General features: G+C 53.1%; 5 protein-coding genes across 5 annotated transcripts; 2 read left to right on the top strand and 3 right to left on the bottom strand.

The window, feature by feature from the left end:
• Positions 1-66: 66 nt before the first annotated feature.
• On the bottom strand, positions 67-2,408 carry RPL14 (ribosomal protein RPL14). The gene is made up of 3 exons (XM_018781454.1): positions 2,207-2,408; positions 1,217-1,281; positions 67-711 (listed from the first exon to the last, which is right to left on the bottom strand). Exons 1-3 carry the CDS (start codon positions 2,276-2,278, stop codon positions 375-377), a joined length of 474 nt encoding a protein of 157 aa, XP_018636247.1. The 5' UTR covers positions 2,279-2,408; the 3' UTR covers positions 67-374.
• Positions 2,409-2,543: 135 nt separating this feature from the next.
• TGME49_267070 (aquaporin 2) lies at positions 2,544-5,465 on the top strand. Its single transcript, XM_002368745.2, has one exon. It carries the CDS (start codon positions 3,275-3,277, stop codon positions 4,553-4,555), a length of 1,281 nt encoding a protein of 426 aa, XP_002368786.1. The 5' UTR covers positions 2,544-3,274; the 3' UTR covers positions 4,556-5,465.
• On the bottom strand, positions 5,148-12,332 carry TGME49_267080 (26S protease regulatory subunit 4, putative). The gene is made up of 11 exons (XM_002368746.2): positions 11,880-12,332; positions 11,018-11,125; positions 10,527-10,603; positions 10,232-10,279; positions 9,819-10,004; positions 9,269-9,388; positions 8,823-8,928; positions 8,372-8,561; positions 7,505-7,721; positions 7,206-7,295; positions 5,148-6,643 (listed from the first exon to the last, which is right to left on the bottom strand). Exons 1-11 carry the CDS (start codon positions 11,926-11,928, stop codon positions 6,509-6,511), a joined length of 1,326 nt encoding a protein of 441 aa, XP_002368787.1. The 5' UTR covers positions 11,929-12,332; the 3' UTR covers positions 5,148-6,508.
• Positions 12,333-14,027: 1,695 nt separating this feature from the next.
• TGME49_267090 (hypothetical protein) lies at positions 14,028-16,703 on the bottom strand. The gene has a single exon (XM_002368747.2). The coding sequence runs from the start codon at positions 15,977-15,979 to the stop codon at positions 14,294-14,296; it is 1,686 nt and encodes a 561-aa protein (XP_002368788.1). The 5' UTR covers positions 15,980-16,703; the 3' UTR covers positions 14,028-14,293.
• A 1,348-nt stretch (positions 16,704-18,051) lies between these two features.
• TGME49_267100 (protein phosphatase 2C domain-containing protein) lies at positions 18,052-27,079 on the top strand. Its single transcript, XM_018781455.1, has 7 exons — positions 18,052-20,961; positions 21,306-22,332; positions 22,722-22,832; positions 23,363-23,548; positions 23,886-23,960; positions 24,461-25,272; positions 25,571-27,079. The coding sequence occupies exons 1-6, from the start codon at positions 20,168-20,170 to the stop codon at positions 24,995-24,997; spliced, it is 2,730 nt and encodes a 909-aa protein (XP_018636246.1). The 5' UTR covers positions 18,052-20,167; the 3' UTR covers positions 24,998-25,272; positions 25,571-27,079.
• The last annotated feature ends 124 nt before the right edge of the window (positions 27,080-27,203 follow it).

Genomic DNA, 27,203 nt, shown 5'->3' with positions numbered 1-27,203 from the left:
AGAGCCAACGGATGCCGTTGGGCGACGGAGAACGCCCCCTTCCTTTCTTCTCTAGACGCCGGTGCGTGTTGGAGCACCCCGCGTTGTTTGACCAGACAGTAAGTGAAGTTTCTCGTTGTCTCTTCTCGGGTGTGAGACTTTTTTATGTCCGTGGGTGCCTGGTGAGGCGACCTGGAGACATTGGTGAGAAGTGTTTGGAGACACAAAGAGAACGGAAAGTTTGAGTTAGGAACCTTGAGAAGCAGTTATGAGAGAGAAACGCGTTCTTCCTCGCGTCTCCACATGCCGCTCGCGTCTGTCGTGCGCGACTGCTTCTCGCCTGGAGACGACGCCGCACAAGAGAAACACTATCAACTTGCTCTCTGTCTTCGGACTTATTTCTTCAGACTCTTCAGCTTCTGTTGCATGACCTTTCTCCGTTGCTTCAAGATGACCATGAGCTTGAAGCGGTCGAAGTCGGACATGTTGGCGCGCTGCTCCTTTGCCAGTCTCCGCTTGCCCCAGGAAGACTGGTTGAACTTCGCGATCACGTCATCCTTCTCCAAGGCCTTCTTCAGCGTCGCGGACCGCACGCTGCGGGGGATCTTCAGGTACTGGTCGGTCAACGCAATGCGGCGTACGGGCATGGATTGACGCTTCACGCTGAGAGCATTGAACACGCAAAGAGTCCTCTCACTGGGGTTCGAACGCCGATTGCCTGCGGCCCCGATGCTGGAGGGACGCTCGCGGCGACAATCCCGTAGAGCAGGAAATCCAAAGACGACCCGAGGGAGAATCGGAAAACTTAAGCGGCGTCGACGCAACACGCGACAGGAGGGAGACGTAAAGAAACGTATTTCGACGGAACCACAGAATCGCCGTATCAAACGAAGTCCCCGACAGCCACAAAACACACGGCACACCCGTCCCCCCGCTTCTCAGTGCCCGCATGGCGGGAAGTGAAAGATGGAACCCCGTCGAGACAAGGAGGAAAGAACCGCTGCATACGCGGCTGGCCAGAACAGAGTTCATGAGTCCACAGTCCATCACCGATCCATCCAGAAAACGCTACACAGTCTCAGGGCTCTCCAAGATTTAGATATTTAGTGTCTTTTAAATTGACTGATTCATGGCATTCACATCCACGCGAAAAGCAAAGTGAATTTCCCAACAGAACAGAGATCAAGACCAGTCCACACGCACCAAGCGTTTGCACATGCAGTCGTAAAGGACTTACCCCGTCACTCCAGCGCCGTCAACGAGCACGCGGGTCTGGTTGATGATGTCCACGACGAAGCACAGCTGCAAGACACACGCAGGGGGGCCCACAGAAAAACATGTTTCGACCTTGAAGAAAGAAACGCGGCCGTCACAGAACAAACGGGAACATCAACAGAAGTAGCAATGCTTGTGCGAGAAACCTTCACGGTTCCAGATGCAGGCAAATGAAACCCAGTTCACCTTCCGAGGTAGGGCGGGCAACACGCAAAAAGTTTTCGCCGCGAACCGTCTGTACAGCTTCTCGAATACCAGAGCGGCCATTCGTTACGCCGGGACATGGAAATTGAAATGCACAAGGTGGAAACGAAAACAACATGCGTCGTCTCCCTGTGAGTATCGCCATTCGAAGTGCGTTTCGTCAACATCCTCCACAAAAGGCACAGTCAGTAGCTCAGGGCGCCCTCAGGACGGCCCGTAGACGAGCAGGAAAGAGAAAGATATTAGGAAATCATTTAAAAGATGTAAGATATCCCCGGAAAAAGAAGTCGTACAGGCAGGTAAAAAGTGAACGGCAGTGAAGTTTACTACTCCCAGATTCCTCTTCCTTATTCGTTTGCCGTCGTGGGAGGCCCGCCGCACGAAGCCTTCCTGAGTCGCAGACAACTACCCCTCTCGGGACGAATGCCGCCGAGTACGGCATCGTCTGTGATGAGGATCACAGAATCCTCTGTAGATTTGCGTGTGACATCCCGATGCGACTTGTTTTCTTTTAAGAATCTATAGCATGCAACCTGTCGGCAACGGGAGGCCACACGGGCCCCCACACTCAGTCTTGCGGGCAGAGAAAGATCCGCAAAACGTGTTCTCGCGCAGATGCCTTTCATCATGAGAAACCGTAAACGAAAACGGTACAAGGGATGCAACAAAACGTTGTCGACACCCACGGTGCCTCGAGATTTCTTCGTGAAAAATTCCCCAAGTGGACGGAAGCTGCGTAGGAACCCACCTTTCCTGCGTCGGGGCCATACTGAACGACGCAAAGCCTTCCAGGCTGGTAGTAGCGAGTAAAAAGCCCCATCTTTGTCGCGCGGAAGGAAAAAAGAACCGCAGAGGGACAACACCAACAAAAAAATCAGAATTCCTTAAAAAGGATGACCGATGTCCCCCAAATGGTCCTACGGCCCAGAGAGACGGCGCGCGGCCTTTCTACGAATTTTTTCCGCGCAAAAGCGATGCTCACCGAGAAAAAAACGCATGCACTCGCTCCAGTGATGCCGCCAGGGCGGTCACTGGCGCACTCCACGCAACCGTGCCCCTCTCTGCCCGGACTGAAAATTACAAGAATTCGGCTTATATTCGGGGAAGCACCCAGTCAACTGCACTTCAGGGTGCTCCGGGCATGCAGCTCAGCCAGTTTGAGGCTGGCACGGTCGCGGTCTTGCCTCAGGCGGCGAGAGGAGACACGAGTTGAGTCGCGACCTGGGGTAGCGGCCGAGATAGATTCTGCATCCGTTGCACTCCGTGGTCTTTCGGTGTCTTGTTACTTCCCCGTCTGAGCTGCAAAGATCTGCGCTGGCGACCCGGCAGAATTTTCGCTGCTGGTGCGGTGCGCGGGACTCACAGACTCTCCAAAAGCGGCTGGTGACTCTCGGCGGTTGGAGGCTCTCCCGGCTGGGTGTGCAGATCAGACGAGCTCGACGTCTTGCGAGGACACGAGCGCGCAGTCATTTGAAAGGCGAAGGCTAGCTCGGTGGAAACGAGCTCTCTCCAATGAGAGATTTCTCTTTTCCGGCTGGACGGTTGTGTAAGACCGCGGCCGCACTCGCCATGCTCGCCGATAGCCACGACTTTCGGGCATGCTCGACGAGCTATCGTGTCTTCGAAGTTCTGGAGTGGCTACAGAGACCTCCACTTTTCTGAACGTTCGAAACCGCAATCTGAAAGCGTCTGCAGTTCTTTAAAAGTCCTTGAAGACCGGCCTTGTTTGTCGTAAGATCGCGGCACCCCGTCCAGCAGAGACGGAACCTTCCAAGTTGATGCTTCTGTCCATAAGGGTTTGAAACCTGTTTCCGAGATGGCAGACTTTGACAAGAAGAGCTTGACAGCGGAGTTCCTCGGGAGTTTTGCGCTCCTGTTCGCTGCCGAGCTCCTGAGCCTGTTCAAATCCGACATTTTTTCGTACGGTCTCGCGCTCTCACTCACCTACGCCGTCGTGACCACCGCCCTCCACCAGTACCGGGATGTGCAGCTGAATCCTATTTTGACGGTGATCGATGTTCTGTCAGGCCGAGTCAAAGTTAAGAGTGCCATGGTGACAATCGTTCTCCAGTTTGCTGGAGCGGCCCTGGGTGCCTTGCTGTCAGCGCTGATTTGCGGCGAGTCGGGCATTCTGCCCGCGGGGGTGGAAGGCGCAGTCTCTTCAAAGATTCTCCTCGCGCAACTCGTTTTCTGCAGTACCTTGGCTTTCGCGCACATCGAGACGTCTGCAGACACAGGCCAGCTCTCAGGCGTCGCCGTAGGTCTGGTCACGTACGCTGCGTACACCGCCACCTTTGGCCTCTCCGGCTACCTGAACCCCGCAGTGGCGCTTGGCACAAACATCGGAAATGCCCTTCAGGGAACGTCCATCAGTTACTCCCAGTTTGCCTCGTTCGTTGTGATCCCGTTCTTGGCCGCGGTGGCTGGCTGGGGCGCCTACAAGCTGGCGTACGACAACCTGCTGATGGCTGAATTTTTCTCCAGTCTCGCGTTCACGTACTGCGCGTGCTGTGCCATGACGGGGGACATCGACGGCGCCAACACGGCTCTCAGCATTGGATGCATGGCCGCGGCTCTAATTTATGCGATCGGGTGGAAGTCTGGCGGTGCCCTCAACCCCGCCATCACCCTGGGCACGCTGGTCGCGGGTCACAGTCGAGTACCGGACATGCTGCTGTATTGCTTTTTTCAGTGTGGAGCAGGCGTTCTCGGAGCTGTCTTGGCGCGGTACACCATGGGGCCTTTGGATCTGTTCAACCTTCTCTCGTCGGGGACCAAGAGCTACGATTTGTTGATGCTCTTCCTTTTCAGCATGCTCCTCATGGCCGCCTACATCTTGACCTTCGGCGACCTCTTCGGACGCCCTGCGGGCGCTGTGATTGGGGCCGTTTACACAGTTTTCCACTTTATTTCCGCCAAGGCCGTCACTCTCAATGTTCAAACCGCCGTCGGCATCATCGTCAGCCAACTCCTCTTGAACGGTTACGCCGAAGACTGGGGGAGCGCTCTGGCCAGCGTGTCCATCCCCATTCTCGGATGTCTCGTAGCCTCAGGTCTTCTTGCGTTCCTTCCCAGCCAGTACCAGAGACACGCGTGAACGAAACTCAAGTCAAATGGTTTCGTGTATATATAAAGTAGGGGAAAACGCCCGAGGAAATGCTTCACGCTCTTCAAAAGACTGCAGGCAACTTCGCCTTGACGCGTCGAAGAAACGTCGCCCTCTACTGCAATGGAACGTCCCGAAGCAGGAAAAACTGTTTGTAGACGGCCCCGGGGATTGGTGCGCCACGGTGCTCTCGCACCGTTTTCGTGGGGGACCGAAGAGTTTGTTACCGCCCTGCTACGCTTGTTGTTCCGCCGAGCGACTGTGTGCGTCGAAAAACGACAGACTGAGAATGACAGAAAACACTCTCGAGCGCACCTGAAGCTTTTGCGCTGTTCACGCGGTCGAAGATGATCAAACCTCTCGAAAACACAGCCACGCAAGAAACGCCAGGAGACGCCCTGCCACCTTTCTCCAGTGGCCGACACCCAGCACTATGACAAGTCTCGCTTTCTCTACACAGTAAAACCCAACCCCCTCACGCCCAGCTCCGAGCCACGTGTACAGAAAGGCCAGTCACTTTTCCGAGACGGGCCTCGCACTGGAGCACTTGTGCTTCCTAAAATGGCGTGCTGTGGAGAATTTTCAGAGTGCTGAGGTCAGGTATTCGGGAGCCTTCTTCGACAGCTCATGCGCCGAACAGTCGACACGACATGCTCTTAGGAATTGTTTCCTGCGTACAAGCCTTCACACACGTTCTCCCCCAGGATTTCTCACGTTTTCACGTTGTGCCAGAAAGCAACGCAGGACACGCTCTAGAGGACTAGGCAAGAAGATGACGCCTTGCGGTGCAGAGGGTGCGGTCCGCCGTTTGAAATCCTCAGCAGCTGAACTTAAGCAGTTCCTCTCAGGTGCTGTGTTTCTCGTTCCATATGTCACACATTCTTCGCGATCCTGGCTGCCCCGTTGCGGCGTCGAGTCACCCCATTTAGTTCTAGGATACTGAATGTAATTTAGCTGTGAGATGCAGACAAGGAAGCTCTGCACAGCCGACTTTTAACCGGTAAACAAAGACGCGTATGAACAGCGAGAGACAGTCAGATGCTTGAGCAAGCAAAGAACCATACCAGAGCAGCTCTCTGGTTTGGGCAAGATTTCTGAGAAGCGTTCCACTCGTAATTGCGAAAGTTGTCGCAGGAAGCAGTGTAAGTTTCACTCGTATTTCTGCGTGTGTCTGGGGGACAGCGCTCCCGTGGACCCAAGCATTTGTGTGGTTTTCTTGTCGCTGTCAACACGATCCTTCCTAAAAAATACACGGAGAACCTGTGCCGGCCCGGGTTCTTCTCTCAAACAGACACGTTCGTGACTTTTTTCCTTCGGCAAATCTGTCGCGTCTGCGCTCTGGAAAGCCTCTTCGCTTTCGACTGAATTCGCTACTCCCACTCCCTCACCCGCGGGAATCGCCGAGTGCGACTACGCAGTTCACGTCTTTTTCCTTGCATGCGCCAAGAAAAAAGGTCTGAACGGTTCACTCTGTTGGCGATAAACGGTTTCGCTTTGAGTGCCCCCACTCCGCGATCATGCGTGTCCACACTGGCAACTCAACTCGAAAAAATCAGACACGCAGACGCTAAGTTTTCGGGCAAATAACCTTTTCTTTAGAATCTCTCTTGTCTTCTTGCAGTGCGACCTCGTCATTTCTATCTTCGCAGCGTTTCGACAGTTCTATCACAGAGAAACCGAAGCCACAGGGTGTCCGCTACCGGCGGCGCCTCAAAACTGACGGGTCGAAAGCGCTCGCACAGCCTTTCTTCTCAGCAGAAGGTGCCTCTGAAGCCTGCCATGACATTTTCCAGTCTCTTCTTCGCCTCGAGATGTCAGTCCTTCTTGGGAGGCCACAAATCGAGTTGGGCTCCTGGCTCAGATCTGGAGGGTGCTGAAGAGGCAGCTTCGTTCTTCGAGCTGTCTCGACGCTCTGGGGAGACACCATTGTTTTCTCCCGCCTCTTCACAAATACAGACTCTCTGGAATGTTCCCTTTCTTCTGATACAGCGCCTTCTCCTTCGCCTTCCGCAGATCTTCCTGGGTGATTTTCATGCGTCGCTCTCGCAAGGCCAGCAACCCCGCCTCCGTGCATGTCGCCTGAAAGACAGAGGCGCGCGATTGCATGCAAGAAACAACAAAACAGTTCCCTTTCTGCCTGCAGAAACGCGCCAAATACGTGACCCAACTATTCGAGGTGCAACGCCGGCATGAAACGCATGCAGATCACCAGGAAGACATTTCGAGCACCTCCGAAGGCCTCTTTGTTCATTCATCGATCCAAGTGCCGTTCTTCTTTTCACCGTGAACGAAGACCTTCAAGGTCCGAGAGAGCAGTCCAACAGCTGGGAGATTCAGACTTCCGCTGAAACTCACCGCTCCTCCTCGCGTACCCCGGAAGCGACTCAGGATCGACGTGCGTTCCCAGTGAAAACGAGAAGTTGAATCCAAAGAAAAGCTCTAGAGAATGTCTGCCTAGGAGGTTCGCTTTTCTCTCTGCTCAAATCTCCTCGCTGGTTGACATATGTACCTTGCTTTCTTGGTCTCTTTGTCTTTCTACCTCTCTGAGTCTATTTTTACAGCTATACACACATGTATAAACAGGAAATCAAGACTTTCTTGCATGCAGCTGGTTCCCGCCTCGCTTCGTGAAAATGAATACCTTGATATCTGCACCCGACAGTTCGTCTTTCGCCATAACAAATTCCTCGAGGTCGACGTCGTCGGCCATGGTCATTTTCGCTGTGTGGATCTGAAAAAAACAAACATAAAAAGACGCAGGTTGGAGACCTCCATGTCGATACTCCTTTCATGTTTTCTCAGTCCTTCGCTCTCCCAATGCTCTTCTTGCTCGTAGAGACACTGGCGGCTCTCTTCTTCGCAGATCCCTCGTTCTCACGCTTCTTCTCCCCCTCTTCTTTCCTCTCTTTCTCCTGTCTCTTTCTTCTCCTCTGGTTTTACCTGGAAGATTTTTCGCTTGGTTTTCGCGTCCGGATTGGGGAGTTGAATTTTCCGATCAATGCGTCCAGGCCGAATGAGCGCAGGGTCTAGACTCTCGATGCGGTTCGTCGCCATGATCACTTTGACGTCGCCTTTGCTCTCGAATCCGTCGAGCTGGTTCAGCAGCTCGAGCATCGTTCGCTGGATTTCCTTCTCGCCTCCGCTCGTGGCGTCGTATCTGGAAATAAAAAAACGGTGGAAACGCATGCATTCTCACCCGTAGAAAACTCCTCAGACGTCTGCAGCATCCGACGCCTCCCGTCTGCCCCCTGTGGCACTCCGCGCGACCAGAGGAAGAAACGCTGCAGGGCTCCCTTTCGCCGTCCCCCCGTACCAGTTTTCTCTCTCCGTTGTGTATTCCATCTCCTTTCGTCTGTTCTCCCTTCTCGTTCTCTCCTCCTCTGTGCGCTTCTCTCTCCCTTGTGCAAAGCGAGGCCGCAAGGCTTCTCAGGACGACTGAGGGAGCGAGGAGCACTCACGCGTCGCGAACACAGCGTTCTGAGAACTGCGTTTTCCTCGACGCTGAGAACTCTGGAATTCAGTTCGCGAAATGCGCGACGTTTCAGTGCTTTACTGTGTAGCCTTGTCTGCCCTGTTGATGGGACAGTCGAACTGGATTTCGGTGAACAAAGACTTCGACAGGAACCCAGCAGCACACAGAGCTCCGAGGACAAGCGCTCGAATCATTGTGTCCGAGCCTCGTGAACCAGCAGTCAGAGGGGACTTAGTGAATGGACGATGACGAGAGAGGGTAGAGAAGACAACGCAACTGGGTCTTCAGGACAACCTTGAAGCGTATTTACTTTCGAGCAGCGGAAACGCTCTCACCTTTTCGTTCCAACCGCATCGATTTCGTCGATGAAGACGATGCTCGGCGCGTGCTCGTGAGCGAGTTTAAACATTTCCCGGACCAGCTTCGGGCCGTCTCCCAAATACTTTTGAATGAGTTCACTTCCGACGACGCGAAGGAACGTAGCCGACGTCTCGTTCGCCACGGCCTTCGCGAGCAGAGTCTTTCCTAGGCGCACAGCCGAACAACACAACACAGCCGAGACTCTGAAGACAGAAACGACGAGAAGAAAAAACGGTGAAGCAGAGAAGAGAGAGAAGAGAGAGAACAGAAGAGAAGCGAGAGAACAGAAGAGAAGAGAGAAAAGAGAGAGGAAAACAGAAGAGAAGAGAGAGGAAAACAGAAGAGAAGAGAGAGGGTGTGAACGCGCGAGACGAGCAACTGGAGCAACGTGAGCTCTGCGAGCGAAAATGAAGAGACGCGAAGTACCTGTCCCGGGGGGTCCGTAGAGGATGACACCCTTCGGAGGGCTGATACCGATGTCGTCGAAGAACTCCGGATGCGTGAGAGGAAATTCCACGGCCTCCTTCACCTCCTGCGAGAGGAAACAGCAAGCCGAAACGCACGCGCAAAGGCCAAATTTTGACACCTCGCCAGGCATCAGGGGCGCAGAAGCGAAGGAGAGAAGGCGAATTCCCGGAGGCAAGCTGCGGAGAAGAAGCGAGCTGGGCGCATGGCTGCAGGCTCGTCGCCACCGACAGCGCCAAACTCGCCTGTTTCTCGGCTCTGGGGTTGTTGGTGACGTTTCTTCAGGAGACGCAGCGGTCTACGCGTCCATTTGGAGCACCCTGCTTCGACGAAGCGGCGAGTTCCGGGTGTTGTTCTGCGAAGAACCTCTCCTTCCCTCCGATTCGTGAGCCACAAGGTTTCCTCACCTGAATCTGCTTCTCCAGTCCGCCGATGTCTGCATACGTCTCAAGCGGTGCCTTCTCCACTTTCATGACCGAGATGAGAGGGTCCACCTCGTCGTTCAAAATTCCGACAATGCTGCTCGTCTAAAAGACGCAGACGAAAGGAAACAGAAAAGAGGAACCAAACACAGTATCACCACCCCCCGGAACATCGCAGGTGTCTTCCACTCGTCGCTGTTCCTCGCGAGTTGCGGCTTTTCAATCTTCCGTTGCCTCGCCCTCTCTCGGTCTCTGCCTCGACAGCACTCGCTACCTGTCTCCAGCTTCCGACCTCGCTCTACCAACGTCTCTCTATCTCCTCACACCTCTATCTCTGTCCCTCCAGTTCTCTCTTCCTATCTGCCTCAAAATCTCTGTTCAAAACGACCTCTGTCAGTCTCCTTCTACCTTCCTATTTCCTATCTCAAAATCTCTGATCACCTCTCTCACTCCACGTGAGCGTCTTCATCTGTCTCTGTCTCTCTGTCTCTGTCTGTCTCTGTTCTTCTCCATCGACTTTTGACCTTCTGTTTACTTTGTTGTGAAGAAGGACACTGCATCCAGGCTCGAGCAGGTCTTTGTCGACGAAAGAGAGGATGTTGACGTAGTACTCGGGACCGATGGAGGAAGAAACGATTGCATGCTGTTCATCGATGATTTCCTCGAGATTCCCTACGCTTAGTGGTGATCCACGGAGCTCGTCCACGCGATTCACATCTTCCTGAAAAAAGAAAACTGCATGCGTTGCGCCGCCTTCAGGCACACACTCTCACGAGGAAAGCCCCGAAACTCCTCCTCTCTCTCTCTGGGAGCTTCTTGTCTCTCTCTTTTTTTGTGTCGTGGTTTATCTAGCGTTCTCGTTACCTCCCATTCGATGCCGCTCTCTGCTTCCTGTTTTCTGGAGGTTTCTTTTCTTTTCCACGCGTTTCCGCTTGCTTCCTCGCTCACTTCGTTCTTCTCCTCCGCCGGCTTCCGCTGCTCCTGGTTGAGAATATACTGCAGACGAAAAGAGAGACATGCGGATCGGCGAGCAACGAGGTCGAAGCGAGGAGGAAAACGGAGGACAAGAAAACGCTGATGCCTACGGCGAAGAAAGGAGACAGAAAGTCCCCCTGGCGATGTGCCTCTCCTTCGCCCAGTGACGCCTCGCGAAAACGCTGAAAGAAACACAAAAACGAGGACGCTTGCGGCGGCAAAGAGGAAACGAGAGAGGGAAAAGGTTCTAAAAGCTCGAGAAACTGACCTCTTCCTCCAGAAGAAGGTAGTCTTTTATGCGCTCGAGTCGGAGCAGACGCAGGCGACACTTGGTGATGGGAGTCACTGCATGCACAGCACAGAAAAGAAAAGTCCAGTGAGGAGAATACCACTATCGAGTCTCTCAAAAAGGTCCACGGACTCTTTGTCTGCCTCGCGAACGCACAGCAGAGCGACGGACTGAGGGGAGAAGAACGTGGAACAGCAGACGAGCGGAAACTCGAGCAGAGGCGGAGAAACGAGGACTGATGACGACGAAGCAGAACAAACGGGAAAAAGGGAGAGAAGAGAGAAAAGGAGAGAAGAGAGAAAAGGAGAGAAGAGAGAAAAGGAGAGAAGAGAGAAAAGGAGAGAAGAGAGAAAAGGAGAGAAGAGAGAAAAGGAGAGAAGAAGATAGATGGAGGGCGAAAGGAGGTTAGAACAAGAGAAGAGTGCTGCGAGAACAGAGGTGAGCAGAGAGACAGAGATGAAGAGACGAACCAGTAGGAAGTCTGCTGTGACCGACGGGGCCTTTCCCTTTCTTCTTTCTTTTTCCAATGTGCGTTGGAGGCGCAGCTTCAAGTCTCTTTCTCTCCTTCTTCTTGTCATCTGAAAAAACAGCGACAGACCTCCGGCGGAAAACCTGTCAGAGCAAGCACGACGCATGCATCTCTTTGCCTTCGTCGAGCTTGAGCGCTCTCTTCTGTCTCTCGCAGCCTCGACGTCTTCTTTGTTCGACCTAGAACCTACTCTCTCCTCGCCATCCCTCCTACGCATGCAGAACGAACTGGCGTCGAGAGAGGACAAAGACTTTCTGCTCTGCGTAGAATTGTGTCTTCTTGTACACGACAACCGATCATCACCCTCTTCCTCAGTGAGCGAACATGCACAGACACACCTAGATAAATACATATCAATGTACACATATATACATATATATGTACACATACATATATATATATATATATACATACATATATATATATATACATACACACATACATATATATACATATATATATATATATATATCGAGCGAGAGTGAGTTATCTGGGTGTGGAAGGTTCACTACGACTACAACCAGCTTGTAAGGAAGTTCTTCCAGTTGGACAGGGTCGACCCATCGCATAGGTCGCCAGGTATCTCTGTACGCGTCGACATCATCGTGTACGCGGAGACAGCGACAGACGTCCACGGTTTTTCAGAGAAAGCCGCATCGAGCGGTGTCAGAGCACATCTGCATTGACAAGAGAATGTCGTTTTACAGCTGTGTGTCTTTGTGCATGCGGCAGCACAGGGCGTTTTACATGGAGATCCAACTGCCAAGAAGAGGGAGACACAGCGGAGGAGCTCTGCGTTGTACCTTCAGAGCCTCCTGGGAAGCCTCCGCCGCGAGGCTGCGCATTCCCCATGTTGCGGCTCAGAGAAATGCTGCGACAACGCAGAGCGCTCAGGTGTCTGTACACCCGAGGAACGCGAGGCAACGGCCGAGGAAGGTGCGTGGAACGGCCGGAGACGAGGCGGGAAAATAAGAGGCGAGAATCGCGGCGTTCGAGCGAGGTCTGAGAAAGAGCGGAGACGGTCAAAAACGGAAGAAGACGGAGATGGGGAGATGCGGAGATGCGGCGATGCGGAGAAGCGTGCAGACGAAAAGTCGGGAAGACCTCGTCTGGCGGCGCGAAAAAGGAGAAGAGGAAGTCTTGCGTGGACAGCAGACCTCAGTCCCCGGACGCGGTCGAAGGCGAGGAGAAACTTCCTGCAGTTTAAAACGAAGAAGAACGGAGGAAACGGGGGAAAAGGAGGAAAAAGGTTCTCTGGCGACCCACCAGTCCCGGCTTCGTCGCACTTCGGACGGCGCGGAGAGGAGGTGACACTGCTGAAACGCATGCCCAGACACCTGGGCGAGGCGGCGGGAGAAGAGGGATATGCGGCGTTTCTCGAGAAAAAGACAACCAAGTTTCCTGGCGATTCCTCCACTAGACAACGAGGAAGGCAACCCTGTCAAGAAGAAGTCGAAAGGCGCGAAAGCAAGAAAAGAAACGCAGGAAACGAACCGCCCAGACAGCCGGAGAGGAGACAGAGGCGAAACAAACAGAGAAAAAGAAGCAGAAAAAAAGAAGCAGAGGAAAAAAATCAGAGAGACAGAGAAAGATGTGGAGGAGAAGCGAAAGGGAAGAAAGAAACGGATGCCGGGGAGGGTGTCCTCGTGGATGTCAAGAGTGACTCTTTTTCCGGCGTCCGAGGAGACTGCAGAGAGGGTGAAAAAGCGAAAGGAAGAGAAGCCCCTCGGCTAAGTCTCTCCTGCTGTGTACGAAAGTGAAGAGGACCGTAGAAGCGAAAAAAAGTAAACTCTCTCTCCCCTTCTCAGAGCCATCAGACGTGATCGAAAAGACGCAAAAAAAGGTGCAAGGACACCTGGGCGATTTCCAGTCAACATGTCTAAACGACGTTAACGCTCGCTACTCTCTTGTGTGTACACACATATATATATATATATATATATAAATATATATAAATATATATACGTAAGAATATATATATATATACATACACGTAGCAATACATACATATACAGGTTATGTACATATATATATATATATATATATGTATACATGGCCCTAACGTCTTTTTGTGCAGATGGACTTTTTGTGTGTATACCGACAGATAAGAGTGAATGTTTATGCGCATCAAGCTCCTTCGTTTTTCACCGTTTTATGGCCTGTGAACGCTCTGGAACCACGGATTTGCAGCGGGTGATCCATCCAAGGAGAGAATGTCGCCTTCCACCGCGCGGCTTCTTTTTTTCTCGTGTTTTTTCAACTTCCTCTGTTCATTCTTTTGTGAAGAGCTTTCTGCTCTCGTCTGTCACCAAGTTTCAAGTTCTCTTCGTTTGCTCTTCTCCCTGGTTTCTCACATGCAGCATGTTCTGCACCCCAAGAATCATCTACCGGTTGAAAAGAAGGGAGAACGGTTTCCAAGTATACGCAGCAAGAATTATTCGAGCTGAAACGTCTTCCACTTTGTCGCCGAAACGAAGTGTCTCTTCTCGCTGTCACACCTCGTTTTTGTGCTGAGAAAAACATCAATGCCGCGGATCGGACTGACGACTTCGTGCTTTCATTTTCACGGAAATAACGAAGAAAAGAGAAAAAACTTGTCTGAAGGCTCATCTGTGTTTCTGAAGCTCTTTACCTGCTTGTCCGCTTTGAGAAATATTTTTTCCGGATCCTTGTCTCTGTGTGACCTCTTTGTGTTCTCTTGCTCTGTTCGTTCTTCATGTTGTCCTCTTGTCTTCTCTGTGCTTCTTGGTGTTTATGTTCTCTTCTCTCTTGTGCTTCCCCCTTTCTCTGTTTGATTGTTTGCTGCTTCCTCCTCCATTTCGTTTTCTACTGTCCCAAGGTATTAGTTGTCTCGCTTATCTCCTGCTCGACAGAGAAGACAAAGAGAAGAGAGAAAGAGGACACAATGCCAAGAGAAGAGAGGGAACAGAATATCTGGCGGGAGAGCAAAAGAGTCAACAAAAACTTTAGATGGTGGAGATGTACGTCTCTGTCAAATGCCAGGGATACGACGAGTTGTGGCAGTGAACATTCAGAAAAACGACAAAGACATCCCACAAACTGCATTCAACACCTGCACGGTCCAGAAGGTAGATAGCAGCTTTGATCGTCCTTCTGCTCCCCTTCCGCTTCCCCCTCCTTTCGTTGAAATCCAGAGTCAACAGCTCCTGAAACCGTTACACAGCAAACACAGGAATCCACCGAATGCCTCGCTTCTTCACCTCAAACACAGCGAAAGGAGGCCAACTGTCGCTATACCCGCGAGAAGCGTGGACGCGTCTTTCCACGGTTTCTCTTCTTCGCCGTCGGGGACTGTGCACTTCTCGCCTCCTTCCTCAGATTCGAGACAGACGAGAACTTTTTTCGCAGGCAAAGAGAACGGAGACACAGTTGCCGCCACTCCTGCGCCAGCAGAAGCCTCCACCTTCTTCACCCCAGAAGCCGACGAAGAAGAAGACGAAGAAAAAGAGGAAGACGAAGAGGAAGAAGAGAGTTTGAGTTTGGAAGTCGTTTCGGCGAGGAAGAGATCGAACATGCGTAGATAGTTCTGGGCGACAGGAAGGAGAGACTCCAGACGCGAAAGGAGATCTTGTTTGTGTTGCTTTGTTCGAAAGAACTTTGACCGAGAGCTGCCTGTGGAGAGAGTCGCACGAGAGAAAAAGTTCGCGCTCTTTTCTTTCTCTTCTTTCTCTTCTTTCTCTTTCCCCTCCGAGTTCGATCCCGAAGAGGAGGACAGCTCTCCTTTCTTCTCGCATCCGCCCGGTCCTGCGCTGACGTCCCCGTCCACCGGAGAGGAAGAACAACCTGAAGCTCGTCTGGCTTCCTCCTTTGCTGCCCGAAGCGAAGCAGCTGAAAGCGGAGTTTCTCCAGGTGTTCGTTCTCCCTTCTTGTGCTCCGGCGAGGCTCCCGCGGAGTGCCACGGCGTATATTCGGAGGGGATCTGGAAGAGGACGGAGAGGTACGCGTAGAGCTTTACGTCGGCTTTCGTGGGGTTGTCAGCGAGAAGGAAACGCGCGGCGGGAGACTGAGAGCCTCTCTCCCGTTCGAGGCTGCGCAGGCGTTCGAGAATTTCCAGAAAACTCCGTAAAATGTGTACAGAGTCGACGCCCCGGAGGCGGGCAGCGACCTGCCGCCGACGCTGAAGCAGGAAGAAAGGTGCGTAGACACCCGGCAGCGAGTGTCTGTACACCCGAGCGGTGAAGCACGAGTAGCACGGCTCATAGCACCAGAGTGTGAAGTCCAGAACCTCCGACAATTTAGTCTCGATGCATGCAGCCAAGGCCTCGGAGTCCGCCTTCAACAGCGAAAACGAAGACTGGGAGCAAGCGGGAGAAGCCGGAGAGGCGGAAGCAGCAGACGTACGAGAAGAAGAGCGGGAAGAAGACTGGAGAGAAGACGCGAGGAGCGCGTCCAGGTCTCGTTCTTCTTGCAGGAGAAACTGGAGAGATCGACCCCGCAAGACGCCGTCGTTGTAGAAGGCGGCAGGGAGAGTGCCGAGAGCGCGAGAAGAAGGATAGAGGGAAGGCAGGAAGGTGACTTCGAGGTTCGTGAGGAGACAGTAGATGCGGAGGAAGACAGCTTCTGGACAGAGAAAGACTTCCTCGGAGGAAGAGGAGAACGAAGAGGACAGTCGGGAGACCAAGGAGAGGAAAGGCGACGAAGCAGAGAAAGACGCGGGCTGCGGGAGGCCGTGGAGACTCGGAGAAGAAGAGAGAGAAGGAGAGAGAGAAGAGAGGGAAGACGAGTCGCGAAAAAGCTCCGCCAGGGTGGCTGAAGAAGAGAGAGAAGACGGCCGACGTCGCGAGGAAGCTGGCTGATGTGTGCGGTGGAAGTGAACTGCTAAAAAAGGAGGAGCTGCGGCAGCGAGAACGCTACCCTCCACGCACAGTGCCTCGCTGCCCATCTTCGAAAAAAGGCAGAGGTTGCACGGTCGAAAAGGACAGCGAAAGCGGAGAAGGAGACAGACGCGCAGACAAAGAACAGGGAGGGAGAAAGACGGACGAATGGAGGGAGGAAGCGACGAAGGAAAAGGCGAAAAGCAGGGTGGCGAGACAGCCGAGGACACAGCACACAGAGGGAGAGAAGAAGGGAGGAAGGAGAGAGAAGAAACTCGGTGAAGAAGCCAAATGACGGACTGTCTTAGAGAGAGGAAGAGAAGGAGAAACGAGAAGAGGGAAAACGCGGACGCTTTTTCTCCGTTTTCTCTCGAGAGTCAGCTGGATGTACATGGACCCGCAGGCAGAGAGCGCCCACAAGAGATGAGCTGTCCGACTGGAGAGCCGCGACTTCTCTCGTCGTCTTTCAGTTTTCTAGTCGCCTCGGCCTCCTCTTTCTGAAAGAAACATACCTTTCTGCTTCTCTCTTCAACATGTTCTTGGTCCCCCACTTCGTTTCTCCCTCTCGAAAAACGAAAGAACGCCGAAATACCTTCTCTCTGTCTCTCTCTGTCTCCCTCTGTCTCCGTCTGTCTCTCTCTCATCCCGCGACTTGCGCGAAGCAGCGGACGCCGATGCGCAGAGTCGCTCGAGAGTCCGTTCTTTCTTTCAGAAGGCAGGAGGGAAACGACGAAGAAGGAGAAAAAAGGAGAAAGAAGAGCTGCAAAGACAGGAAGAATAACGAGACAACCCCCTGGAATTGAAACGAAGAAGAAAGAAGGGACGGAGAAGAAGACAGGAGAACGAGAGACGACGTGGAGAGACAACACACGGAGAAAAACTGCAGAGAAAAAGGAAGAAAGGAAAAGTCGCAGGCACAGACAATTCGTGGGCAAGGGGTTGCAGTGTCGACTCGCAGCAACTGTCTCCTCTTCAGAAAGACAGCAAGCGGTCAGAAATCCTCATTTAGGCATGTATACATATTTTATTCATACATACAGGTAAATAATGACATATATATATATACATATACATACATATGCATATATATACATACATATACATATATATACATACATATACATATATACATATGTATATGCTTAAATAAGAAATATGGAGGTATCTCAAGGAGAAAGACATGCAGGTGTGTTGTATGCCTATAGCGATGCATCAATGCAGATGGCACATTGATACACAGAAAAGGATGTCTTGAGTCAAAGATGTGTTTAGTTGCATGCGCGCATATGTATATAATATATATATATATATAATATATATATGTAGAGGTTCATGAATACAGAGTTACTTATATGTGACGGCACCACCATCGGCGGAAGTAGGGGAGTACGGAGACGAGAGCATCTCAAGAGAGAAGCAGGAGGGGGGACGAGAACTGATGCCTCGCATGTACATTGACGTGGATTTCCTTTTGTACGTGATGTTTTCCAAAAAAAAGGAAGGGGACTGGGGAAACACAGCGAGGTCCTATGGTGTTTAGGGAAGATCTGAGCAACGCTGCACAGTCGGATACGCACATGTTGCGATTCGAATCAAGATTTCTTTGTCTCCACATTTCCCCACACACGCTCCACAGAAACAAACGAATCCTTGAATTAATGGATTTTATCTTGCCACCCCATCTGTGTTTCCACTGCCTGCTTGCAGAGAGACCTCTGCGTTTCTCATTTCTTCCCTCAACGCGGCGGCGAGAAGAATTTATTCTTTGCATCGTGACAGGGCGCGACACCACGCAAATCTGTACCTAGAAAAGCACCGTTTCTCGAGTCGCACAGTGGACTGACACACCTGTACAGACTTGCGACTGCGCCGCCACCGTTATTCATATAGCTCTGCGGCCTTCAAGGAAACAGACATATATATATATATATATATCTACACAACGCTGTTTCATGAGTCTACATATATATCATACATATAACTACGCATGCTCATATACATACATATACACGAAATACAGTTTTTTTCAGCTACCATGGTGCATCTACACATTCGTCCATCTATACATATATATATCGATATTTTTATACATATGCATGTATGAAAACACACAATGAACAGTAGCTTTCTCTGTCTACAGGGCACAGGTATGCATCTACGCATGCATACACAAATTGGCAGCAGCTTCCTCTGTTCTGTGTTCCATGCATGCGTCTAAACTTGTGCAGGGCCTGCGTACGCGTATGTATGCTTGATGCGAATGTGTTTCCCCGCTTCCTCGACTTCACTGCGAGCGTTTCGGTGAAGCGCGAGCTTCTGTCGACTGCAGCTCTGGCGAGGCTGCTCGGAGCTGAGGATTGTCTCCCGCGTTTCTCCTTCTCTTCTGTCCTGCCCTTGCACAAGAGCAAAGACCCTGTTCTTTACGTCAAACGAAACACTGAGCTTCCCCTGTTGCCGGCCTTCCGGGATGCTCCAGGTTTCTCCGTGGAAAATGTTTAGAACTTTGACGCTCTGAGGCGAGGCACTCGGTATGGACGAGAGGTGGGTCTCCACGTTTGGAGAGAAAACACGGAAGTCAAAAAACGGGGAACAGGAGAAACGCGAAGACGGGTCGCGGCCTTCGAAGACAGCGCGCGCCACCGTGTGCTTTCGCGTACCCTGCTGCGGTGTGCATTCGCGTGGAGCAGACGGCCTGTGTCGCGGAGAAGAAAGTGCAGGTTCTCGTCGAAGAGAAAGCGGAGCCTTCGCGAAACAATTCTGGCGAGTCTCGCGCGTCTTCTCTCGCGAAAAAGCTGCTTTCGCGAGCCACAGGCGCAACTGAGGCGGGCGGCCTGCCTTGACGCGGTGTCTGTACACTCCAACCGTGTTTTCCCCTGGGAGACGCTGTTGAGTCTTTGTTCGCCTCCGTTTCTCGCGCTCTTTGTGTGCCTTTTTTTTCTCGCGTTTTCTTTTTCAAAAGCGCACGGTTCTCGCTGCGTCGTTGGAACTTGAATTTCGAGGAAGTCGACCTGCAGCCAAGTCACTCGAGACGACACGACGCAACGCCCCGCGCACCTGCGCCGTCTGCGAGCAAGCGCGTTTCTCGTTTTCGTGGGCGGAATCGCTCTTGCCCATTGAGTTCTTTTTCCCCCGAGACTCTCAGGCCTCCTTCCTCGTTTTGTGGCAAAACTGTGAGGTGCCAGACAGAAAAAGCCAGCTGCGTTTGCTCTTCCCGGTGGGGCGCGGACTTCTCTGCGAACTCCCGTCTCTTTCTTTGATTTCTGGGCTCTCGCCTTGCTCTCCTCTCTGTTTCGACTGCTTTCTCTCTTGTTTCCCTCGCTTCGTCTCCTGATCTAGTTTCCTCCGTGCAGTCGTTCGTTTCTCTGCGCGTTTTTTCGCGTCCTGCGGCGTGTCTGCTCTCTGCGCTGCTGCTTCTTGGTGGCCAGTTGGATGCGAGGGAGGAGCATCCGTCTTTTTCCTTTCGCGAGTACGAAGGAAAGAAAGTTTTGTTCGTCTCTGCTTTCTTCCTCTGAGCTGCCAGACGTCTTGCCGGACCTCCTCCCCCTCTGTGCTTCTGCGTTTTTCTTGGTCTCCTTCCGCGCTTCTCTTCTCTGGTCGTCTCCGTCCCCGTTTCCTCTGCTTTGTTCAGGTTCGGCTGCTTCCTGTCGCATCGATGGACGACGGGAGACAGGGCCGACCTCGGGGGCGTTCCCCAGGGAAGCCGTGAGGACCGTCCTTTCCTTTTTCTTCGTTCTCTCTCGGTCTTCCGTACTCCTTTCTTTCCTGTCCGTCTCTCGTGTCTCTCGCAAAGACGCACCGAGAAGCGTCGTCTGTGGCCGTGAGTGCGTTGAACACACCGCCTCGTGTGTACGTACACCGAAGCGTCAGCGCGAGGCTGCGGGAACGTCTGGCCTTTCACCTGCTGTTCTTTTTTCTGAAGTGGATCGGGACTTCAGGGAAGAACGAGTTCTGACGCATCTTCTCGCGCTCATCTCGCACGGGTGTGTCTGCAACGGAGATGCGCTCGAGGCGGATCGCAGAGACAACAGACGCCACGAAGTCGATCCTCGCTTTCTTCTTCTCTTCCTCTTCTCTTTCTCTTCTCTTCCTCTTCTCTTTTCTCTTCTCCTCCTCTTCTCTTTTCTCTCTTTCTTTCTCTTTTCTGCTCTGTTGCTCGCGCGGTGTCTGCCTCTGCTGGAGTCTGGTCTCGCCTGAGGTCGCGTTTCTCCCGCAGAAGTTGAGTCGGTCTCTCCTCCAGATCTCTTCTTGCACTGAAGATGGGGGCGTACTTGTCCGCTGCGGACTCCTCGAAGGAGACGACGAGTGGTGTGTGTACAGCGATGAATCTCCGATGGAGCACATGCAGCATGCAGGGCTGGCGCGTCAGCATGGAGGACTCGCACTTGGTTCTCTACGCGAAGACTTGCCCTCGTCTCGCCCAAGCCTCCCTCGGCGCCGACCGCGAAGCGCCCGTCCGCGACTCTTCGGGCCCCAAGCGCCTCGGGCTCGAAGCGGAGACACCCGCGGAGTCGCCCCCGCGCGCCTCTTCGGGCCCCAAGCGCCTCGGGCCCGAAACGGAGACACCCGCGGAGTCGCCCGTCCGCGCCAGCTCGCGCGCCTCCCAGCCCCGGAGCCCCTCCGCCGAAGGCCCCACGGGCGCCTCCGCCTCCGCTTCGGGCCTTCTGGGCTCCAGCGCCCTGGCGGTGGGGCCCGACGAGAAGATCTACTTCCAGTGGGGCGAGGCGACGATGGTGAAGCGACTCGGTCGCGCCCAGAGACGCTCCAGCGGAACTGTGGGCGGCATTCCTGTCGGAGCCTCAGTGGAGGTGAACGCTGAGGAGGAGGAGAAGGCTGTCTTCAGAGGAGAAGAGGAAGAGAAACGTAAGAACGGAGTCTGTCGAGGAGGCGCCGCGCGCAGAAGCTTCCGCCGGAGGCGCCGGTCGTCTGCAGGCGAGGAGGAGAAGGGGATCGCGGAGGAGGAAGACGCGATTCCGGAGGACGTCGAAACCGGAGACGTAAAGCTCGCTCTCTTCGCTGTATTCGACGGCCATGGCGGCGCCCATGTGGCGAGGTAGGTCGTGAGTGGGGATCTGTTTGTTTGTTTGTTTGTTTGCAGAGTTTCTTTTGACCAGATGGTTTTATCCCAACGGTGCACAAGAGGGAGGGAGGGGGGCCGTTGCTCGTGTGTCTCGTTACTAGTTTCTTCTCCTTCTCACTTGTGTCTTGGGTTTCTCTTGTGTTTTCCTCCCTGTTCTGCTCTCGCGAGGCTGTCTCCTTTTCCGTGTCTGCTCTCGACCGTTCTTTCTCTGCGCTCTCCTCTCTTCCGCTTTGCCCGCGCGTTTCCTTTTCCTTTCCCCGCGTAGCTGTGAATTCGGCGAATCAACGCTTGCATGCTACACCCGCGCGTCTCTTCAGATTCGCGGCGGAACGCCTGCCGCAAGCCTTGCTGGCGCAGGACGGCTTTCGAAAGGGTCACTACGGCGCGGCACTGCGGGGCGCGTACTTGGAGGTCGACGAGCAGTTGCGCGAGGCTTCTTGCCAAGAAGAACTGCATCACCTCGCCCACCATCCCTCCACGCATCGCCTGAGACTGGAGCAGAACGCCCTCGTCTTGGGCTCGAACGGATCCTTCTCTCGCCGCCTCAATCGTCTCTCTGGAAGCGGCCTCGTCAACCGGACCTTCTCCTTCGGGGGCTCGCTGGGCGAAGGCGACAAACGCGGCGGATCCGAAACCCCAGAAGAGGCGCCCGAACGCGGAGTCTCCCGACCCGCGAGCTGGGAGCCCAACGCGCCGGTGCGCGAGGCGGCGGAGAAGCCTGAAGAGCTCGCGGACAGTGCGGAGCGCGCGAGGCACGAGGAGACAGCGGAGACACCCTCAGAAGCGTGTGGGGGGTCGGCGGGAGCGACGGCGTTTGATTCCGAAAGCTCCTCCGACGGCTTCTTCATACCTCAGCCGCGAAGCCCCGCAGCAGGCGTCGCCGGAGGCGCGGACGCGTCGCAGAGAAGGTCCTGCCCGCGCCTGCGCCTCTTCGAGTCTCCGGAGCACCGCGCGCCCGACGAAGCGCCTCCCGGTGTGTTTCTTGGTGGAGACAGGAGCGATTCGAGAGGAGACGCAGAGATTCCTGGGGCTCCTGAGGAGGTTGCTGTCGCTGCTGCGCCGGCCTTCCCTCCCGCAGAAATGATCGCGGCCAGAGAGGGAACAGTCTCGGCAGACCGGAGCAGCTCTTCCAGTAGGCCGGGAGCGAGAGAGACTGCGCATGCGGGGTCTCTCCAGCCGAGCCGAGCTAGGGGCTTTCGGGCGTCCTTCGCGGGCCTCCTGGAAGCCGTGAGGAACTCTTTAAATGTGGGGAGATTCTTCAGGGCAGGTGCAGGGAACGCGCAGAATCCGTTAAAGTCACTTGCGAGTCTCGCCGGATGCACCGCCATCACTGTCTTCGTCACGGTACGGCCAGAGGGGATATAAGCGTGCAGCTCCTCCGGGGTCACATGCAAAGACTTGCGCAACGTCGATTGCATGCATTTTCATATTTACATAGGGGGATATCTATGTGTTGCTTGCTGCCCGATCTTCTTTGAAAAATGAAGTATTGCTCTGAGTACAAATGGACTTGTTCATGGCGGTATCGCTGATGGTATGGTTCCTCGGCGGGTGCTCAAGAGTCACCAGTACTCGTATTCGCATGCATCCCTGTAATATGTATGTACATGCAGATAAACAGAGACATTTCTTCCTTTTTGTGCTCATCGAGGCACACCACACACACGTGGACTCTCACGGGTGTACATGGAGTTCTCACTGAAAGGCTTCAGCTTTCTTCTTCGTCTTTTCAGCCTTCGTGGATTATCGTCGGAAATGTCGGAGATTCAAGGTGCGTGCTTTGTCGAGGCGACGAGGCGGTGGAGCTTTCACGAGATCACAAGCCTCAACTTCCTGAAGAAAGAGTAAGCTCAAATTCGTTCCCTCTTCCGACTTCTCGCGTCTCTTTCTGCATCGCTTCGTCATTGCTCTTTTCCTCACTCAACCTTCCTCACGTCGTCTTACCTCCCGTTTTTTTCTAGTGTTTTTCTCCTTCTGGACTCTCTCCCCCTCTCGCCAAGTCTCTGTGCTTGTGTCGTCTCTCTTGATCTCTTTCGGAGTCTCCTTGTTCCTCCTCGTGTCTCCTTTCTCTCCTCATTCTCCCTCTTGACCTGCCTCTCATTCTCCCTCCTGACCTGCCTCTCCTCATTCTCCCTCTTGACCTGCCTCTCCTTCTCCCTCCTGACCTGCCTCTCCTCATTCTCCCTCCTGACCTGCCTCTCCTTCTCCCTCTTGACCTGCCTCTCCTTCTCCCTCGGATCCTATCCTGTTCTTGTTCTTCCTTGTTTTCTCTCTCGTGTCTTTTGTGTGTGAGTGGGGGGGCATGGCCCAGGGCGCTGTGTGTTGTTGCCTTGTTATTTTTCGTTTTCTCTTTGTTGTCTGCACTCGCTTCCAGATTCGAATCTACGCGGCAGGGGGGTACTTGGAAATGGGTCGCGTAAACGGCAACTTGAATTTAAGTCGCGCTCTGGGGGACCTTGTCTACAAACAAGACTCGACTTTGCCACCCGAAAAACAGATCGTCTCTGCAGTCCCCGACGTCGTCAGTGTACACAGAGACGCGGCGAGAGACGAGTTCCTTGTAAGTCAAATTATCACACACACCTCTCTGTCTACATCTATATAACTGTAGATGTATACATATATATATATATATATATATATATATGTAAATAGATATATAGATACTTACCTATTGCAAACGTTCGATATACATATGTCTAAATGTGTACGTATGCGGTGTGCTTCATTGTGTTCTCGTACACGATCCATCTACAAGAAGGCATATACGCATATATATATATATATGTATATATATATATGTATATGTATAAATATGAGGTTATGTGGACTCCGTATGCATGCGTCTACGTATGAAATAGAAACTGAGTATCGAGAGGGTTCTGTTTTTTCTTCAGATCATCGGCTGCGATGGCATTTGGGAACTGCTGAGCTCTCAGGAGGTAGTCGACTTCATTCGAAAGCGCATCGAGGTACATGGCTTGAGGGTTTTTTTGCCGTGCAGTCACGCAGCGCGCGAGCACTTCAGATTGCTTTCTTTCCGGAGTTAAAAGCTCTTTTCTGTTTCTTCCGAGCGATACTTGTGCAGATGTAGATACAAGCGTGTGGGTAGCTCTGGAGCGCATTTCGACGCATGTCCTCATTTGTTTATGCATACAAGTATATATATATATATAAGTATATACATATATATATATGTATACATGTTGTTTGTGTGTGGCTTGGTGAGAGTGGATGTTGCGTGATGCGTTTGTGGCCGGACATCTGGATTTGCGTCTGGATGCTTCTACATGTATATCTGTGTAGGTGAGTGACGTCGGTGTATGTGTAGGCAGATGTCTATTTGTGTAGATCTCTGGAAGCGTATGTTTTTTCCAACAGAGAAGTGAGAGGAAGTCTTTGCAGAGTGTGGAGAAGGACTGTCTCTGTTCTGGACGTTCAGTGCACGTTTTTGTGTATGTGTGTGGTCCAGGAGACGCCGGATTTGTCTCAGATCCTGCAGGATCTCTTGGACAGTCTGCTGTCTCCGAACCCAGCCGTGTTCGAGTATGGGTGCGACAACATGACGGCGATTCTGGTCGATCTAAAACCTAATATGCGGAGCTACCGGTCGTCGACGATGGACTCAGGTTCCCAGATTTCTCGTCTGCACTCTTTTAGGCGACGAGGGAGTTCCGTCGCGACTCTCGCGGCCTCCACGTCGAGGCTGAAGGAGGCGGACTGTTGCGCAGAAGCCGTCTCTTCCGCGAATCCGACCTCTTCTTCTTGGTCGCCTTCCTCTGCTTCGTCCTTCGAGAGACACGAGCGAGAGGAGTTGCCGCCTCTGCGTAAGCAGGTGATGTGCGTACGCCAAGTCGAGGAAACAGAGCGAGAGACAGGACCTGGAGGTGACCAGCTGAAGAAAGACGACGCGTCACCGGCGGAGGCCGGACAGCTGCGGGGACGAGAAGAGGGAGAGGGCGACGCTGCGGCTGGCGAGACGCAGGCAGAGACAGACGGCGGAGCGTAAATAAGGAAGGGGGAACTGGGCGTTGTCATTTGAAGGAGAGACTGCACGCGGTCAAGTTCGCAGGAGAAAGCAGACGAACGGAGTCCCCACCAGTGGACGGAGAGAAACGACTCGCGCGTCTTTGTTGTGGGTCGAGTCAAGGCACCGAGTCGGCAGTCTGACTCTTTTGCGAGAAGAAACCGACGCATGAGCTGCAATGCGAACATGAGAGAGCAGGCGCAGTCAAGGAAACAGCGACGTTGGAGTACGAAAGCGGAGGTTTCCGGCCCGCAGCGGTGAGGAAGAACAGGATAGTGGAGTCCGTGAGGCGGCACTGTGTCTGAGAGAAAAATCTGGTTCACAGACGAGACAGTGCTACCCCGCACATGTGCAGACTCGCGGCTGTATACGTTCGCGTCTTTGCCGTTTTTTCTCCGGAGGCGAAACCCAGCGGCTTTGAACGGCCACAGGCAGTGGTTGTGTCGTCGATTTGTGAGAGGTCCTGTTCTTTCCTCGAACTTTTTCACACAGATCTCCCCGTCGTCCCCGCTTCTGAGTGCATGCGACGCGATTCTTTCCTCTCGATCTTTTCAGGGGAAGAACAGAGTGTGGAGAGATCCACGGCGTGCCATCGTTCACGGTCTCGCGTAGCCGCTCTGCTCCAGTGAAAAAAAATGTCCACTGGATGAAGAACGGCAGTGAAGGACTCCGATCTGATTTTTTAAAACGCAGTCCGAGTCCGCAGCGACAGAACATGTCTTGTGAGGACAATAGGAGTCCGCCTGATTCACCGGAAAACCACTCCGCTCCCGGGCATACGTTCGCGCGTCGCCAGTCCTCGCAGTTCAGATGTGGACTCGAGATCTTCCCTTTCTGTGTCTCTATGTCTTAGAAAGGCTTCAGACGACACTCCGCGGGAAGCGGAAACGCCTTTCAAGCACCGTTCACCCTCACAGAAAAGCACACCAGGGACGCTAGCTTCCCGGCGATTCAGTCCTTTCTTTGGGGAAACACACTTCAGTTCTCGACGCCCATGTTCTCTTAAAGAACGAGGTGCCATGCGACCTAACCAGTAACTGAAAGCGGTCTCTCACAGAACCTGCAGTGTCCGTCGCTTGCCACTCCAGAGCCGCTTGCAGACAGCGACGTGTGGGGGATTCGACTTTCTGAGAACTGACGCGACATCCGACTTCTTGTACTTTCAGAGAATTCTCTCAGTCCAGCCTTCGTCGCAGTTTTCTTCGAGAAACAGGGAACTTGAGGAACTAAACAAACGCTTTTTCGAGTTCTCAGTGGACACGGAAGTCTCTTTCCCTTCCACGTGCTTGCCATGTGTGGCGGCGTCTTATCTTAGGGGAAGAAAACGAGGTTCTACAGCTACAGGGTACACTGTCACACATTCAGTGTTTGAGTCTGCATGTCGCTTAAGAACGACCTCGTCTTTGAGGTGCGAAATAAGCGACGGATACTAAATGGGCACCTGTGAAGAACTCGTCTTCAGCACAACGGTTGACGCGCAGCGTACGGAAACCACGGTATTCCGCTGGGACCTGTCTAACTAGTTGTTGGCCGCTGGCAAAAACGCCTCCTCCACTCGTGGTTCGTGTGAAACGCGTTGGCTGTTGCACAGCACCTTGTGCGATCTGTTGAACTCTACGCGAAAAAGCGAAATCGCAGTCGGCCTGCGACGCCGACACCTGGAATACCGGCAAGTCCTTTCAACCGTTTACAAGGAAAGAGACCGACACAGGCGTGTGTCCACGTTTCTGAAACTCTGTCGCGGGTGTGGCGGCTCCTGCAGATAAAGGAAGCAAGTAAGGTTTGTCGGTGAAGCAATCGGATGTGGTTTTCAGAGTTGTCTGCTGACTCCCCTTCCACACACCTGGAAAAGATGTATTTAAGTGTGAGGAGGAGAGATACACAGAGCGATATCAACGCCACAGAAGGCAAGACACAATGCAGTACAGAGCAGCAAGGAGCTGAAATACGCGCGGGAACCGACACTGGTGGCTGTTCTCCTGGGCTGACGACGAGCCGTGAAGTCAGGACAGACTCCGACCGACGGGGCTGATCGTGGGTGCCTCTGACCAGTTGTGTTCTCTTGTAAATACGAGTGGAGACAGGAGTCCAGAGAGTATGCAGTGAAAACATAGGCGATGTGGGAAACCATCACTGACGAAAGTCAGCAGAGTCGACGCAGACAGAAAGAAGGCGACGGACCTGATTG

This window comes from Toxoplasma gondii, chromosome IX (genome assembly GCF_000006565.2).
Source record: "Toxoplasma gondii ME49 chromosome IX, whole genome shotgun sequence".
Classification (NCBI taxonomy): domain Eukaryota; phylum Apicomplexa; class Conoidasida; order Eucoccidiorida; family Sarcocystidae; genus Toxoplasma; species Toxoplasma gondii.
Note: the sequence above shows the minus strand (reverse complement) of the source record. Positions and strands in the feature narration are given on the sequence as shown.

Excerpts from the sequence above, each read along its gene's own strand:
- RPL14 (XM_018781454.1), bottom strand. The coding sequence starts at position 2,278 with ATGGGGCTTTTTACTCGCTACTACCAGCCTGGAAGGCTTTGCGTCGTT. Across the intron at positions 1,282-2,206 it reads ATGGCCCCGACGCAGGAAAG|CTGTGCTTCGTCGTGGACAT; the intron begins GTGGGTTCCTAC and ends TGTGTCTTGCAG. Across the intron at positions 712-1,216 it reads GACGGCGCTGGAGTGACGGG|CATCGGGGCCGCAGGCAATC; the intron begins GTAAGTCCTTTA and ends GCGTCCCTCCAG.
- TGME49_267090 (XM_002368747.2), bottom strand. The coding sequence starts at position 15,979 with ATGGGCAGCGAGGCACTGTGCGTGGAGGGTAGCGTTCTCGCTGCCGCA.
- TGME49_267100 (XM_018781455.1), top strand. The coding sequence starts at position 20,168 with ATGGGGGCGTACTTGTCCGCTGCGGACTCCTCGAAGGAGACGACGAGT. Across the intron at positions 20,962-21,305 it reads GGCGGCGCCCATGTGGCGAG|ATTCGCGGCGGAACGCCTGC; the intron begins GTAGGTCGTGAG and ends GCGTCTCTTCAG. Across the intron at positions 22,333-22,721 it reads CCATCACTGTCTTCGTCACG|CCTTCGTGGATTATCGTCGG; the intron begins GTACGGCCAGAG and ends TCGTCTTTTCAG.
- TGME49_267080 (XM_002368746.2), bottom strand. The coding sequence starts at position 11,928 with ATGGGGAATGCGCAGCCTCGCGGCGGAGGCTTCCCAGGAGGCTCTGAA. Across the intron at positions 8,929-9,268 it reads GACTGGAGAAGCAGATTCAG|GAGGTGAAGGAGGCCGTGGA; the intron begins GTGAGGAAACCT and ends TTCCTCTCGCAG. Across the intron at positions 8,562-8,822 it reads CTACGGACCCCCCGGGACAG|GAAAGACTCTGCTCGCGAAG; the intron begins GTACTTCGCGTC and ends CTGTGCGCCTAG.
- TGME49_267070 (XM_002368745.2), top strand. The coding sequence starts at position 3,275 with ATGGCAGACTTTGACAAGAAGAGCTTGACAGCGGAGTTCCTCGGGAGT.